This window comes from Vigna unguiculata, chromosome 6 (assembly GCF_037176805.1).
Source record: "Vigna unguiculata cultivar grain cowpea cultivar isolate G323 ecotype 2 chromosome 6, ASM3717680v1, whole genome shotgun sequence".
In the NCBI taxonomy this organism is placed as follows: domain Eukaryota; kingdom Viridiplantae; phylum Streptophyta; class Magnoliopsida; order Fabales; family Fabaceae; genus Vigna; species Vigna unguiculata.
This window is the reverse complement of record NC_140797.1, coordinates 14,308,081-14,325,123: the sequence shown is the minus strand read 5'-3', so window position 1 is coordinate 14,325,123 and position 17,043 is coordinate 14,308,081. Positions and strand designations below refer to the sequence as shown.

At 31.7% G+C, this 17,043-nt stretch overlaps 1 protein-coding gene across 1 annotated transcript; it reads right to left on the bottom strand.

Moving 5' to 3' along the window:
* LOC146885542 (uncharacterized) lies at window positions 1-15,483 on the bottom strand. Its single transcript, XM_085674980.1, has 4 exons — window positions 15,295-15,483; window positions 14,804-15,009; window positions 706-1,949; window positions 1-215 (listed from the first exon to the last, which is right to left on the bottom strand). The coding sequence occupies exons 1-4, from the start codon at window positions 15,481-15,483 to the stop codon at window positions 1-3; spliced, it is 1,854 nt and encodes a 617-aa protein (XP_085531106.1).
* Between the last annotated feature and the right edge of the window lie 1,560 nt (window positions 15,484-17,043).

Here is a 17,043-nt window from a genome sequence, read left to right as displayed (position 1 = left end):
CTAATATTTAAACATTGTTGGACCAAAAGATAAGAGCTTGGGCACTCTCAATAGTTGAGGACCACTCTTCTTGTTTGCATTTGGCCAAGGCTGGCATTTGTCATCATCCCCTCCTTCTTGCGAAGGATCTGTCCTCAGATCTACATGTTTCTTCATGACAACAACCTTTATTATTGTTTTTCTTATGTCTTCCTCCTCCAGGATCAAAGACCATCCTGCAACAAACACCAAACAACAAAATGAATTTTATACTGGTAAACATTCAAACAATGCGACTCCCATTGTTCATACACCTTGTATCAAATGAATGATAAAGGTATTTAGTTTTAGGAGCTTTTTCATTTTGCTTCTTATTTTCCTTATGTTGAATCCATATAATTTTGAAAATATTTCCCTTTTCAACACAATGTTTATTTTGGTCTTGCTTTTCTCGTTTAGAGGAAGAAGTAAGCCTGACCTTATTTTCACACATGTCTTTGCCCCTTAGAATGATGACTTTTTTGCTAGGGCACTCAAAAGTCTTGTGTTTTCTACCTAGATAATTGGAACTTGTTGTTTCACTAATATGCATGTTGGTAGAATTTTCTTTTTCTTTCTTTATTTTATTTTTCATTTGCATTTGATCTTCTACCACTTGGGATGGTGATAAAGGATGCAAGACAAATTTTCTATCCTTGTGAGTGAAGGTGATTTCATTGGTAAGACCATTATGCATGGTTTTCTTGTCAAATTGCCAAGGTCTTCCCAATAAAACATGGCAAGCTTCCATAGGTACTACATCACATAGCACACTATCTTCATATTTCCCTATGGATAACTTGATCTTTACTTGATGTTGGATTGTCAAATCCCCACATTCATTAAGCCAATACAGTTTGTAAGGTTTTGGATGGGGAATGATAGTCAAAGCCAACTTATCAACCAACCTTGTACTACAACAGTTGCAACATGAACCACTATCAACAATGAGAGAACAAGTGTTTTCTAAAATTTTACATCTTGTATGAAAGATGTTCTCTCTTTGTGTTGGCTCTTTTGGAATGGGTTGGTTGCTAAGAAGTCTTCTAATCATTATAAGGTCTCCTTCACAAGGATAGGCAATTTCCTTAGACTCATCATTAGACTCCTCACTAGAAGTCTCACTCTCACTTTCTTGCTCATCTTGGCTACTATAGTGGTCAACACCCCTTAAGATCATGGTCTTTTTGGTGGGGCATTGAGATGCAACATGACCTTTACCAAGACAATTGAAACATTTGATTTCACCAGTGCGAGTGTGTGAAGATGTGCCTTCCCTTGGTTTCTCCTTTTCCTTGAAACTTTTGGAGGGTTCCTCTTTGACTTGCTTACCCTCCCTCTTGAATTCTTTCTTGGTATAAGAGTTAGAGTAGTCATTTCGAAAAATTTTCCTTAGAATTTGTTGCTCTACCTTTATGCAAAGTTGAACCAAGTCATTTAAGTCATGGTAGGGCAACAATTCTACTCTATCTCTTATCTCAAGACTTAAGCCACTAAGAAACCTTGCAATGGTGGTATCCTCAGACTCCCTAATCGCAACCCTCATCATATATAACTCCATCTTTTGTCTATATTCTTCCACTTTCATTTTATTTTGATGGAGTCTTTGGAGCTTATCCATTAGCTCTCTATGATAGTAGGAGGGAATATGTCTTCTCATAAGGGCTCCTTTGAGGTCATTCCAATATTTGACCTCGGGACTTTGATTGAGTCTCCTATCTCTTTCGAGGGCAGTCCACCAATACATAGCATTGCCCTGAAAGCTAAGGGTAGCTAAGGGTACTTTCCTCTCCTCACTTATTTGATGGCAAGCAAAGAGTTGCTCAACCTTCATTTCCCAATTAAGATAAGCTTCAACATCATCTTTCCCATAAAAGTGAGGGAGGTCTATTCTAATGGCTCTTGGTTCCCTAGTCTCTCTTCTTTCTCTTCTTAGAGGAGGAGGAGGTTGATAGAAGTTGTCAACTAGTCTACTATCTTCTTCATAGTGTGTGACTAGTGTTGGAGTGTGGGAGTACAAATGTTGACTCCTATTACTCATCCTCTCATGCAACCTTTCCATATTTCTTGTTCCCCTCCTCTCTTCATCTAAAAGTTGATGAAACCTATCTCTTTCTTGTTTTTCCCTTTCCCTTGCAATTATTTCATCTTCCTTCCAATGTAGTAGTGCTCTCAAATCAAAGGCAATTTGTTTCAAACTTATTTCTTCTTCATTTGAAGCACTCATACATTGAGAAGGAGGTTGAGACATTTTTTTTAGAAGACTTTGGTCTTTAAAAGAAAATTTCAAAGACGAAGTAGATAGCAAAAGCTTTTAGTTCTCCTCCAGGAAAGAGAGGTGAATCACTTGTATTGCTTACATACCAAGTCTTTCCTAGCCAAGGGAACTTGAAACTTTTGTACAAAACTTCTTAAATGAAATTAATTCAAAGACTAAGTTGACACACACTAAACTATCAAACATGAAAATTAAAAACAAGAAAGATTATAAGTTATATGCGGCCTAAGTTTTGGTAGAAGTAGAAGGCACTTGGAACCTTCAAACTTCACCACTAAAAGCGCTTCACTAATGTATAGAAGAGATTCTAGTTAGGAGATGGGATTAAGTACCTAAGACTCCCCCAAGACACCTAACTAGGCCATGAACACAAGAAGGAAAGCATTACAATTTTACAACTCAATTTTAATACAATCAAAGTGCACAAAATGTAAAAGGTCTTCTTGGTTTTGTCTTCTTGGCTTGGTCCTCACAAGTGTTTCACTCTTGCACTTCCTCTTGATCTAACCAAAGAGGATTCTCTTTCGGGACTAGGTACTCCACCTCCTAGGATGCTACCTTAGGAAAATTAGATCAACTCCAAAAAGAAGTATGCACCAAATATAGAAACCAAACCAAAAGAGGTCAAGAAATAAAGCAAGAAAAACACAAAATTATAATTGCTAAACCAAAAGTGAATAATGCCATGACAAACTCAAAGGATTACCAGAGAAATGACAAACTAAAAATAAGGTAAAGAAACAAGATAAGCACTCAAATGAATTACCTAATGAATGCCACTAGAATGGATGAAAAACAACCAAAATAAGCTAGAAAACTGCACTGAAATTTGATTTTTCACTCACTGCCAGTCCAAAAACGTGAATTCAGGCCTCGGCTTCAGCTATTTTTCATTTTTTCATTTCTCAACATTTTTCATTGACTCTAAGACATTGCTAAGATCTAAATAGCAATCTGAACTCAAAAACAGAAATGAAAAAGCACCAAAACACAATTAATTGAAAGGAAATTTAGTGTGATTTATGGTGATGTTAAGCAAGCACAAGGAAAATTCCCACTGGAAATTAAGATAACTAAGGTTATCTAGATGTGAAGGTTCATTTCCAAGGCTCAAAGAGAGAAGAGAGTGTTAATTTTTAAGGACTAAAACTGCACTCAAATCTGAAACAGAATTCAGCAGCACATCACCATCAAATTCAAAGAAAATTAAAAGCTAAACAAGGAATTAATGACATATATGGACTAAACATGACTCTAGATCAAACATATGGATCTTAAAATCAAAATAAACTCAAGAACAAGAGAATGAACTGAACAAATAAACAACAAATATTGAATTAAAATGAAAAGTAAACGGTAGAAACCAAATAGAACACCTAAAACACACAAGGATGGTTCAAGATGAAGCAAATGAAGATGAACCAAAGTAAAAAAACATTAATACTCAAAATAAAATGAACAAAAACAGCAAGACAAGTAGAAGAAGTGATGAACAACACGGAATTGGAAAAAAAAATGGAGAAGAAGCACTTAACTCACTAAAACCAAGGCTCATAATACCACATGATGGCTTCTTCTTGTCTCCATTGAGGCTTGCATGAAGAATGGAGGCTCCATGGATGGTGTTGGATGTGGAAGCATGAAGGAAAGAAGCTTAAGGTGTTTGGTTTGGTGTAGGTGAAAGGATTCTTAAGAGAGGTGAGGCCAACCCCTAAGGAAGAAGACTAGAGTAAACTAGAGAAGAGTTTACTCTAAGGTGAGCTCAAAATAGATTTGTGCACAAATTTGGGCAGTAATTCATTACTCAATTTCAAGCTGAAAAATACATCTCCTAAACCTTCTATTTATAAGCTAAAATGAGACCAAGGAGTCTCCAAAAAGTGGAGGGAAAAATGGAGCCAAAAAGGAGCATGTGGGAGGTGTGACTTGCCACCTAAGCAAGTCACACTTGTCTTGCCATGGGAAGCTAACTCTCATCCTTGGAGAGCAAGTTTGAGAAGCTTTTAGGCTTTTCCAGAGTAGACACACTACTCTTGGCCCATTTGGCCCAATTCCCCTTTTTGGTCGAAAATTACTTATAAAGCCCAATTTCCTCTAAGGCCCAATACATGGCCCAAAGAAAACCCTATTCTACTGGGCCCAAAATACAAAGCCCAAAAGTTAAATTCTAATCTAATATTTAAACAATGTTGGCCCAAAAGATAATAGCTTGGGCCCTCTCAACAGTTGAGGACCACTCTTCTTGTCTGCATTTGGCCAAGGCTGGCACTTGTCATCATAGCTTGAATTTATGTAAGAGGAGAAAATTTATATAGGAAAGAAAATTTGTCTTTACATTTATCTTGCATGACAATATGGAAACATGTGTTTAACTTTCTAGTACAAACTATTGTGGAAATTCCTCTTGCCATAATGATAACTTTACCCTAAATCAAACATGCCTCCATAGAAAATACATGCACAATGACCTCACAACTTTTTTACAATTTTTTTAAAAAGCGAGTGAATCTAAGCTAATCTAAATCCATTCAAATTTGCATCTTTCTTTTTTGGCCCAAACAATACAAGGGAGAAAAGAACAGTCTCATGTTTTATGACTTCAATGTCTTCAAAGTATTAGAAATCACACATTTTACTCTCTATTTGTTTGTATTTATTTCCATTACTTATTTAGACATATTTATAATAGAAAATTACACTATAAGTTTCATATTTTTATGGTTAATTATTCTGTACAAGAACCTTCTTATTAAAACTTTGATATGTGTGACTTATGGGTGGGACTGTTATATGTACATCATAATATAGCAACTTCACACTTCATTCAGTTTGAACTCCAAGGTATGAATAAAAATTGCAACAAATTGTGGCATTGTATATGGGTGGCCATTATATGGTGCATTTGAAATCAAAGAAACAAAGGGTTGATGTTGATGAAGTGTTCACTCTAGCCCAACTTAAATCATGGTCTTGGATAGTGTACAAAAATCCTAAAGCATTATTTTCATACTCTGATTAGTGTTTGTGCCCAACCATGTGTTTACAATCTTTGTGCTTTTAGCAGATATTAGGCTCTTCTGTTTAGGTTGGTGGTGGAATCATTTTTTATCCCTGTATTAGTAGACTGTTATATTATCTGATGGGGTGGGGACGTGAATGTAATGTTCTTTGTTTACAATAGGTTCAGAATGAAATTCTATCTGTGTATGGTTTTGTGTTGCTTAAGTCTTGTTTAGTTTTTGCATGGTAAGAACCTATCACGATAGCAAGAATAATTATATTGACATGACTTGTTCTTTTGGTATTGGAATCTATACTGGTGTGTGGTGTTGTGCTTATGATTCTATGCAGGATCCATATGCGAGATCATAACACATATTATGATACACATCATCTCAGTCCACATTATTATGATAATAAGAAGGAAGGTTAATATAGATATTACTACACCCTAAACATCCCCATCCTAGGTTTATCCTACCTTGTTTACAGGTCCGTTAATTCAACTACCATTGTCAATTGTTGGTAATCATGCAATAAGAAAATAATCTTTTCAAGCAAAATAGTCACAAAAAGTTTTACTACATTCATTTTTTTTTATTTCTTGCAAAAACTTCAAACTTTCATATAATTTTTTTTTGTGAACAAAACTACAGACATTTATCGTGTATTTTTTTTTGGACAAAAGTCATACTTCTCATGCAATTTTTTTGGACAAAATTGCAACCCTTTTAATACCACACAATTATTCAAGTCTCTCATAGGGTCAGATGATATATTATGTTGTGGTGATAACTAAAAAAAAACTATTTATTTCTATAGTACTTTTCTGCTACATTACACATCATATTATCTGATGTGGAACTTTAATGAGTACTCACTGTAGAACCAAAACTAATAAGAGCATCTCACGTGCAATCAAGCAATCAAAAGTATTAAGTGGTGATTTAAAAAAAACAAAACCATTAGAAATAATATATGTATAACAAGTGAAGAAACTGAATTTCATATGAGAGATTTTATGATTACATTTTTAAATATTTTAATTTACTTTTGACTTTTAAAATTAAGAGATTTTATTTTATCTTATATTATATTATTTTCATTTTTTAAATCATTATTTTACTACTATTTTTTTTATATATATTCTAAGATTATTTGAAACATACAATAATTTGGAAATTCTATTTAGTAACATTTTTTGAATTTTATCAAATTAAATAACGAATTTTTTTTTTATTTTTTCAAAAGAATATGATTTCTTTTTAATTCAATATTTTTTCACTTAGATCATTTATATTTTTTTTTATTTCTTAATATTTACAAATGAAGCTCTTTACTCTCTAGACTTTACAAGAAAAAGCATCCACTAATGTTAGAATGGATGCCCATGAGCAATGGCGGAACAACGTTGGAACTAAGGGGGCCATGAACCCCAATTCTTTTCCTTTTTTACATTTATATAATTTAATATATAATTTTAAATAAATTTTTTCAAATTTAATATTTTAATAAATATTTATACATTTATATTTATATATAAGAAAAGGTTTTCTTTTTTACATTTATTTTTCAATTTGATCTTTTAAACATTTTTTAAATAAAAATAATTATTTTATTAATATTATTTTTTAAATTGTTATTTTTTTAATTTAATCATTTTTTATTTGTTAAAATTGAATCATTATAAATGAAAATTAATTATACTAAAATTATAAAAATTATTTATATCTAATTTTACAATTATAATAATAATAATTGTAATTTTATTAATTTTTATTATCATAAAAAAAGTAAATACAATGTTTTGACTAGTTTATATAAAAATTTTAGGATTACTCTTTTCGTTCCTATTTTCGTTCAAAAATATTAAGTTACTCATTTAGTTTTTTTTAATCTCAATTTGGTCCGAATTTTTAAAAATTATGTAATTTTGTCCTTTTTCGTTAAATTTACTGAATCAAATCAAGAATTTTTCATCAAAACTAAAGTTGTGAATGATTTGCTTTGTGGGTGTAATTGGCATAATCGTAGTATCAATTTTAATGAAATTTTTTTGTTCCACTTCAAGAAATTTAACGAAAAAGATAAAATTGTATTAAGTTTTATAAAATCGAGACCAAATTAAAACTATAAAACACTAGATGACCAACATGATATTTTTAGACAAAAAAATGGACCAAAGAATAATTTAACCAAAATTTTGACACCCCCAACATATTGCATGAAGTTCCACTACTGCCCATGAGTACATGAATAGTTTCAGATTTTGAAAACCAATTTGGTCGTGGCACAAACTTTTATTTTACATATTATATTTGTATATATTCTATATTATGTTCTTTTATCTCATTATTTATTTTCACTATTTTAAAAATTTTAATACATTTATTTATTATATATGTAATAACAAAGTTCGTGGTAAGAGAGTCACCCCTTTATTTAATAAATCATAAAAATTTAAATTACTCTTGGAATCTTCTCTTTACTTTGAAGTATGTATGTGTTGAAGGCGAGAACTTTGATTGATGATATGATATTAATGATGCGGTTACTCTGTGCCTTCTGTTTTTTATTTTATTATGCGAAATGCAACATGAAATCAAGAAACAAACACACAAATTGAAAAAAAAAGAATTTCATCACCATCAATTAAAATTTCCACTTTTGATAACTTTCACACTCTAATTCTAAAAATTAAATATATTTTTGGTCTTTTAACTTATACCGGAAATTAGAAGTAACCAAACTTTGAAACTTTGGACCAATTTAGTCTTTCATCATTAGAAATGCATGAATTTAATCCTTTTAACCAAATTTTATTAAGTTTATTTGACGTTTCAAATGTGCTTCTTAGTTAACATTAAAGCGAAAATATGTAAAATAGTATAAACAACTCAAATGTAAAATAGTTAACATTGAAACGTCAAATAAACTTAACAAAATTTGGTTAAAATGACTAAATTCATGCATTTCTAAGGTTGAGGCACTTAATTGGGTCAAAGTTTCAAAAAGGGACCAATTTCAATTTTCACTAAAAAGTTAAGAGATCAAAAACATATTTAACTTCACTCTATAATATACTCTAACATATGCAAAATGAAAATTTAAAACATGAAAAACAAAAGACGTGATGACAAATTTTTCATTTCTTTCGATTTAAAATATACAAGAATTGAAACATTTTTTATTTCACCTCACTAACCACAACTTCATCTATGTTTTAATCTTGATTTGTAGAGAAAGATGTATAGTTTAGATATGTTCTTGATGATTTTTTTTCCTTTTTTATTTTTTTTATTTTTTGTATTTAGGTTAAAGCAATGCTATTGCTCTTATTAATATATTTGTTCTTGTTGATAAATAAAAAAATAGAGAATTTATATATGGTGGTGGAATAAGAGAAGGGTAAGAGAGTAAAATGTAACTGAAAGATTAAGAACACAATTTTTTTCTGGATTTCAAACTCACTTTGTTTTTCTCATTACAATAGAGTAGATATTAATAAGGTGATGATGAGTGAAAAATTTGGTATGTGTTTTAAGAAGATCCCCTTCTTAAAGGGTCAGGTCAATGTTAAAGAATGTTAAAATATTTGATATCATTTAACTTAATTTTGGGAGTCTAACTTATTCACTGTTTTATAAATTCAAACTTTTTTTAAGATGAGATTTTATGTGGTATGGAAGCTTAAAATAGATTGGTGGAAAGTTATAGTACAATACAATCAAATCTTTGAATAGTGACAAATTTTAGTGAAAAAATAATTAGTCACTATATAGTTTACCGATACTTATCAATAAAGTATCTAATTTATAAAGATATAATACAATATAATAAAATCTTTGAATACACAAATTTGATTGAAAAAAATTCTTCACATCAAATATATAACAAATAAAATAAAATTATAATAAATAAATAAAAAATGTCACGTGATCGGTTTTTAAAGCCTGTGGTGCTGCATTGGTATTGGTAGTAATAACGGTGCATTGTTCAGATTTCTTGTAAAGCTAAAATCAGAAAATAGGCTTTGTATTGACAGTAATAACGATGCATTTCATGGTATTGGTTCCTTAAATTAGTCCAGATAAAATACATTTTTTAATACGTGTTGCCAATAGTCATTCTGAACAAATACGATCCCAAAAACGAAACCTACTCTCTCTCTTCTATCTTAAAGCAATATGCATCGTTAGTTGTCAAAATATACAACCTAAATTCCCTTTCAACGATCAAGAGGAGTTTGTCCCTATACTACTAAAAAAACTCATATTTGCTGCCAATTTTTTTATAAAATATTTTGTATAAAAAACTTTTCGTAACAAATTTGGTAGAAAATACTTGCGAATTTTATAATTTTGTAGAAAATAATGATCCATGAAGGAATTACCTGCCAATTAAAATTCTTAGAAAAAATAGCAGGAGCAAATATTTTCTTGCAAATTTTTGTAACAAATTTGCAAGAAAATTTCCCTGTAATACGAGAATTTTTAGTACTGATAGTATTTCTGTTACACAATTAGGTTCAGTTTAAGTTTTTTCTTTCTCTTTCTGTTTATGTCTATATAAGCAAAAGACGTGCTACCTTTTCTTCTTCCAATAATATTCCATTTCTCTCTTTCCCATTTACTCATGTCTCCCACTAATGTGCATTCACTCTCAAGAGGCTCCAACGGTTTGTTCATACACATATATTACATTTATTAAGATGGGTACTACCAATACCATGAAATGCACCATTATTACTGTCAATACAAAACCTATTTTTTGATTTTAACTTTACAAGAAATCTGAACAATGCACCGTTATTACTATCAATACCAATGCAGTACCACATGCTTTAGAAACCGATCACGTGACATTTTTTTGTTTTATTTATTATTATTTTATTTGTTATATATATATATATATATTTATATGTGATGTGAAGAAATTCATAATGCGAGAGACTTTTATTTTAGTTTATTATTGAAATAATTAATATACATCGAATATCGTAAAAGTTTATTATTAATTATGATATTAAATCAAATTCGACATGATAACCTTCAATACTATTTTATTTTATTTAAAGAACAAAAATGTCCATAAATATTACTGTTATGTTTAATATTTTATTTAATATTCACGAATAAAAGCTAAAAAATAATTAAATGATAAAATAATTATATTTTAATATTGTTAAAATTTAAAATATAATTAAATATAAAAAGTTTAAATTAATAGAAAAACCAACAAAGATTGGTGTTAAATATCTAAAAAAATTACAAAAAAAAAAAAAATTAAAGTATCAATTTGCGACATTATTGAATTTTCTCTTCTGATTTCTCAAGAACCTTTTGCAACATTCATGTTAGCTTAACCAAATATCAAGAAATACACAATATTTCAATATATAAAATTATTAACTATAAATACATAAAGTTAGTAATATAAAGAAATGAAAAAAAATGTGAAACATTTTTGTGGCTGAACTATTAAAAAGATAAAAGTATAGATAAGTTAGTTGAAGAAGAACACCGTCTCTTCTGTTCTTCTTCTCTCTCTAATTACTTTTTCTTCATCTCACCAAACCTTAAAAGAGCGAGAATGAAATCTACTCTTTCGTCTATTTTAAAGCAATGCCATCACCAATATCAAGAAATGTATCGTTATTATGGTTAATAAGAAACCTATTCTCTGATTTTGGCTTTACAAGAAACCCTAACCATGCATCCTTATTACTACCAATACGAATGCAATATCATGTGACAACTTTTTGTTTTATATATTATTTTTTTATATATTTTATGTTAGTGTTCATTTTTAAATTTAAGATTTAATTTTTCATATTATTTTATTTTCATTCGTTTAGTTTTTTATATTATAATATTTTAGGTTTGGAGGGAAAGTTTATGAACAATTATCTTTTATTTTAAAATCCTTTTACATATTAGAATTTGTTTAACTCTGCACGTATATGCACATTCTTGTAAAAAAAAAACGAGTAATTTTTTCTATTTTATAATAGGTCTAAATAAGTAATGGAAATAAATAGAAATGAATAGAAAGGAAAACTTTTGATTTCCAATATTTTGAAGAAGTTGAAGTTGAATTTTAAGTATGTTTAGCCAAACTACTTCACTTTTTCAAGTTTTTCTTGTCGTCTTCATGCAATGCTTGGCTATGATTTTGTGCTTTTGATAATTTCTTATTCTTGGATTTATCTTTAAGGTGTCATGAAGCTTTAAACAATTTATTTCCACACCTCCATGAGTTCAACATAGCTGCAGTTGCACTAACACACCTCAAAATATCCAAAGAACATTTATGCAACTAAAAGCTTATTTTTAACATGTTTTTGTATCTCATGTTCAATAAACCCAATAATAGGAAATCCCAATAAGATCAATCTTTAAACACACAAATTCAATTAAATACCCAGAATTAAACATTGAATGAGGGCAAAAATACGCACTCATCATATTCCAAAGTTTTGAAAACATAAAACACGGGATTCTTCTTTTTGGTTTATATATTTTATCCATATTTTTATACTTTTAATTTATTACATAAAAAAAGTATAATTAAAGGCCATTTTATTTTCGAAACTACACAATACCTAGCAAAGCTAACACAATACCTAGCAAAGTCCCCTTCGCGTCTATGACTGATCAGGTCCATAGACTAAGACCTCCTATTATTCCCCCGACATAATCCATTCTACTCTACATGAGTCTTAATGGTTATTGGAGCGTCAGAATACCACCAAAACTGAGTCCTCATATCCTTACATATACTAAAACATTTCTCTTAGAATTTCCCTTGAAATTCTAGTTTAACCACATCCTCCCATAATCCAATTCCATGCAATTTCACCATATATCTACGCATATATACCACCAGTCACCATAATCCAAGCATAGCATGAACAATTGTCACATTCTTTCATTTAATAACAGTTCATTCACTTAAAAAAGAGAAATAAACACAACTCTGCAGTGGTATTCGCTCAAGCTAGAGGATCTCGCCTAAACTAGAGGGTTATCTCGCTTAGGCGGGTCACTCTCTCCTGAGAGAGGCCCCAAACAGAGGGCAACTCCAATAATAAATTGCTTCTTTAAATTAGTTCATTCGGAACAAATACGATCCCAAAAACGAAACCTACTCTCTCTTTTATCTTAAAGGAATATGCATCATTGGTTGTCAAAATATACAACCTAAATTCCCTTTCAACGATCAAGAGGAGCCTGTCCTAGTATTTCTGTTACACAATTAGGTTCAATTTAAGTTTTTTCTTTCTCTTTCTGTTTGTGCCTATATAAGGCAAACCTTATGTAAAGACGTGCTACCTTTTCTTCTTTCAATAATATTCCATTTCTCTCTTTCCCATTTACTCATGTCTCCCACTAATGTGCATTCACTCTCAAGAGGCTCCAATGGTTTGTTCATACACATATATTACATTTATTAAGATTGGTACTACCAATATCATGAAATGCACCATTATTAATGTCAATACAAAGCCTATTTTTTGATTTTAACATTACAAGAAATCTGAACAATGCACCGTTATTAATATCAATACCAATGCAGTACCACAGACTTTAGAAACCGATCACGTGACATTTTTTTTGTTTTATTTATTATTATTTTATTATATATATATATATATATATATATTATATATATATATATATATATATATATATATATATATATATATATATATATATATATAATGTGAAGAAATTCCTGAAATTCGTGATTTTTGAGATGTGAGGGTTGGAAAGGCCTCCAAATGCCCCCAAATGAATACCATGAAAGTCTTGGTGCACGAAAGTTTTGAGTTCGGTGGGTTTTGCACATGGCCAAGTTGGTCGGTGTACCATGGCATAACTAGATGGCTTAGTGGGGAGTTTTGTGAAAAATTGAAATTCGTGGTTTTTGAGATGTAAGGGTTGGATTGGCCTCCAAATGCCCCCAAATGAATACCATGAAAGTCTTGGTGCACGAAAGTTTTTAGTTTGGAGGGTTTTGCACATGGCCAAGTAGGTCGGTGCACCACGGCATAGCTAGATGGCTTGGTGGGGAGTTTTGTGAAAAATTGAAATTCGTGGTTTTTGAGATGTGATGGTTGGATTGGTTTCCAAATGTGCCCAAATGAATACCATTAATGTCTTGGTGCATGAAAGTTTTGAGTTCGGTGGGCTTTGCACATGGCCAAGTTTGTCGGTGTACCACGGCATAGTTAGATGGCTTGGTGGGGAGTTTTGTGAAAAAATGAAATTCGTGGTTTTTGAGATGTGAGGGTTGGAAAGGCCTCCAAATGTCCCCAAACGAATATAATGAAAGTGTTGGTGCACTAAAGTTTTGAGTTCGGTGGGTTTGGCACACGGCCAAGGTTGGCGGTGCACCACGGCAGAGCTAAATGGCTTGGTGGGGAGTTTTGTGAAAAAATGAAATTCGTGATTTTTGAGATGTGAGGGTTGGAAAGGCCTCCAAATTCCCGCAAATGAATACCATGAAAGTCTTGGTGCACGAAATTTTTGAGTTCGGTGGGTTTTGCACATGGCCAAGTTGGTCGGTGCACCACGGCATAGCTAGATGGCTTGGTGGGGAGTTTTGTGAAAAATTGAAATTCGTGGTTTTTGAGATGTGAGGGTTGGATTGGCCTCCAAATGCCCCTAAATGAATACCATGAAAGTCTTGGTACACGAAAGTTGAGTTCGGAGGGTTTTGCACATGGCCAAGTTGGTCGGTGCACCACGGCATAGCTAGATGGCTTGGTAGGGAGTTTTGTGAAAAATTGAAATTAGTGGTTTTTGAGATGTGATGGTTGGATTGGCCTCCAAATGTGCCCAAATGAATACCATGAAAGTCTTGGTGCACGAAAGTTTTGTGTTCGGTGGGTTTTGCACATGGCCAAGTTTGTCGGTGCACCACGGCATAGCTAGATGGCTTGGTGGGGAGTTTTGTGAAAAAATGAAATTCGTGGTTTTTGAGATGTGAGGGTTGGAAAGGCCTCCAAATGTCCCCAAATGAATACCATGAAATTCTTGGTGCACGAAAGTTTTGAGTTCGGAGGGTTTTGCAGATGGCCAAGGTTGGCAGTGCACCACGGCACAGCTAGATTGCTTGGTCGGGAGTTTTGTGAAAAAATGAAATTCATGGTGTTTGAGATGTGAGGGTTGGATTGGCCTCCAAATGTCCCCAAATGAGTACTGTAAAAGTCCTGGTGCACGAAAGTTTTGAATTGGATGGAGTGTGCACTTGGCCAAGTTGGTTGGTGCACCGCGACTAGATAACTTGGTGCCAAAATTTGTGAAATTTAAGACCTTGGCCAAACTGAATGAAATTTTATGGGGAAATTTTGATAAATATTACTGCTATGTTTAATATTTTATTTAATGTTCACGAATAAAAGTTAGAAAATAATTAAATGATAAAATAATTATATTTTAATATTGTTAAAATTTAAAATATAATTAAATATAAAAAGTTTAAATTAATAGAAAAACTAACAAAATAGAAAAACTAACAAGATTGTGAGGGTCAAGCTTATCATTAGTCATTGGTGAGTTGTCATTACTACCATTAAGCCATCCTTGTATAGCCCCAGCTTCATAAGTAAAACCATCTACAACTACATGTGGATCTCGTATGACTTCCAACAAAGTGGGAACACATGCAGGGAGAATTTTCTTAGACATCACTCCACCGATTGGAAACTATATTGCAAAAGAAGAAAACAAAGGTAGAGAGAACTATATTGACAATATCAGCAAAGAAAATTATGCATCTTATGCTTCGCTATTCAACTATAGTATGCAAACAATTAAACGCTTGCCTTCTTATGCTTCAGGGTTAAAGGTGATCAACTTTGAGTTTGGGTCACTTGGAGGACCATTGTAAAGGCCCTCAACTCAATAAAACAAGGAGATCCCTAAACTATCATTGTCCTAGAAAATACCAGAAGAATCCTACACACAGTGCTTGCAATTTTAGATGATTACATCAAATCCCCAAGTGTCAGCTGCAAGTTGAATCATCAACCTCCTTGCAAGCTCTTTGACGATGTTGTTAGTGTACTTCTGTCCAAGAGCACATTTACAAATGATGTTGTCGGATAGTTCAAGAAGCAACTCACATAGATTCACAGAAAATGCATCTCCCAAGCTTGCTTCGCCTATCTTTTTGACCATATCAAATTAGCATTATCTATCTCACCCAAATGGTGGTGCACTCTATTAGAAAACTCAAAATCAAATTTTCTTTTTCACTGTTTCAATTTAATTTTTCTTCAAGCTATGCATAAATAAACATTAATTATAAAGTAAATGCAGCTGTTACAAATTCTAAAATAAGTCAAAAAAAAAACAACTCCATGCATGTTACTTATCATAGCACAGTATTAACCAAAAATTGCTTATTAAGAAATTCTAGGTTAATCGAAGCTTTACCTTCTAGTTTTTAAAATAGCAAACTAATAATGACACAAAATATAAGGGGAAAAAGTATGTGATGGTTCACCTTTTTGCTATTTCAAACCAAGAAATCCCCGCAGTAATTTTCCACCATCGTCGGAGAAAAAGTCAAAAATAAGAATTGAGAATGCACAACGAAAAGAAATGATAACGCCTGCTAGAGGGAAATGAAGAAGCCCTTGAGAGAGAAAACCTGAGAGGAGAGGAGAAGACGAGACAAGTCACGGATATTTGATTTACAAAGTTTCCAATTCTCTGTTTTGAAACTTTAACAACTCTAAAAGCATATAAGTTTAAAATAATTTAAATTTTGTGACGGTTAAAAGAATAACAAATAAAAAATAATTTTTTTGTAGTGTCTGTTCTTCTTCTCTCTAAGTAGGTTACAAATTACTTGTTCTTCATCTCACCAAACCTTCTCTCTTCTCTTAAAAGAACGAGAAGAAAACTACTCTCTCGTCTTTCGTCTATCTTAGAGATGTATCGTTATTATTGTAAATAAGAATCCTATTCTCTAATTTTGGATTTACAAGAAACCCTAACCATGCATCCTTATTATTATCAATACGAATGCAGTAACATGTGGCAACTTTTTGTTTTATTTATTATTCTTTTATATATTTTATGTTAAGTGTTCAATTTTAAATTTAAGATTTCATTTTTCATATTATTTTATTTTCATTCTTTTTGTTTTTTATATTATAATATTTTAGGTGTGTAGGGAAAGTTTATGAACAATTATCTTTTATTTTAAAATTCTTTTCTCGAAATATAAACTCTTTCTCAGACTAGGGGTAGACAAAAAATCTAATTTTCTTGATCCAATCCACTTTTGCTTTGATCCAATACATTTAAAATCCATTTTATTAAAAATCCAATCCATTTAAAATTCATTTAATGGATCTGGATTTCAATCTAATTTAAATCTTATATATTTTATGGATTGGATATCTATTCTATAAATCAAGATTTTCAAATATGGATAATCCAAAAAATCCAATCCCAATTTTCAGTTTAAATTTTTAGTTGGGTTAAGGTAAAGGTTGAGATGGACTAGGCTAAATGTAGACTCAGATGGGCCTTGGTCGATGACCTGTACGGACCGAGCAGGCCCGACGACCATAAAAGGTTGGACGGGCCTAAAGATATGAACGGGCTAGGAGGGCCTGACAAACTAGACGAGTCGATCAGGTCCAACGACCCAAAAAATTCGAAAGAGCCCAATGACCCGAATGGGCCCAACGACCAGGAAAATTCGAGTCAGCTCGATGACCCGAA

Excerpts from the sequence above, each read along its gene's own strand:
- LOC146885542 (XM_085674980.1), bottom strand. The coding sequence starts at position 15,483 with ATGGTCAAAAAGATAGGCGAAGCAAGCTTGGGAGATGCATTTTCTGTG. Across the intron at positions 15,010-15,294 it reads CTGACACTTGGGGATTTGAT|TTTCCAATCGGTGGAGTGAT; the intron begins GTAATCATCTAA and ends TTTGCAATATAG. Across the intron at positions 1,950-14,803 it reads CTTGTTAGTTTTTCTATTTT|AAGAGAAAGAAGAGAGACTA; the intron begins GTTAGTTTTTCT and ends TCCTCCTCTAAG.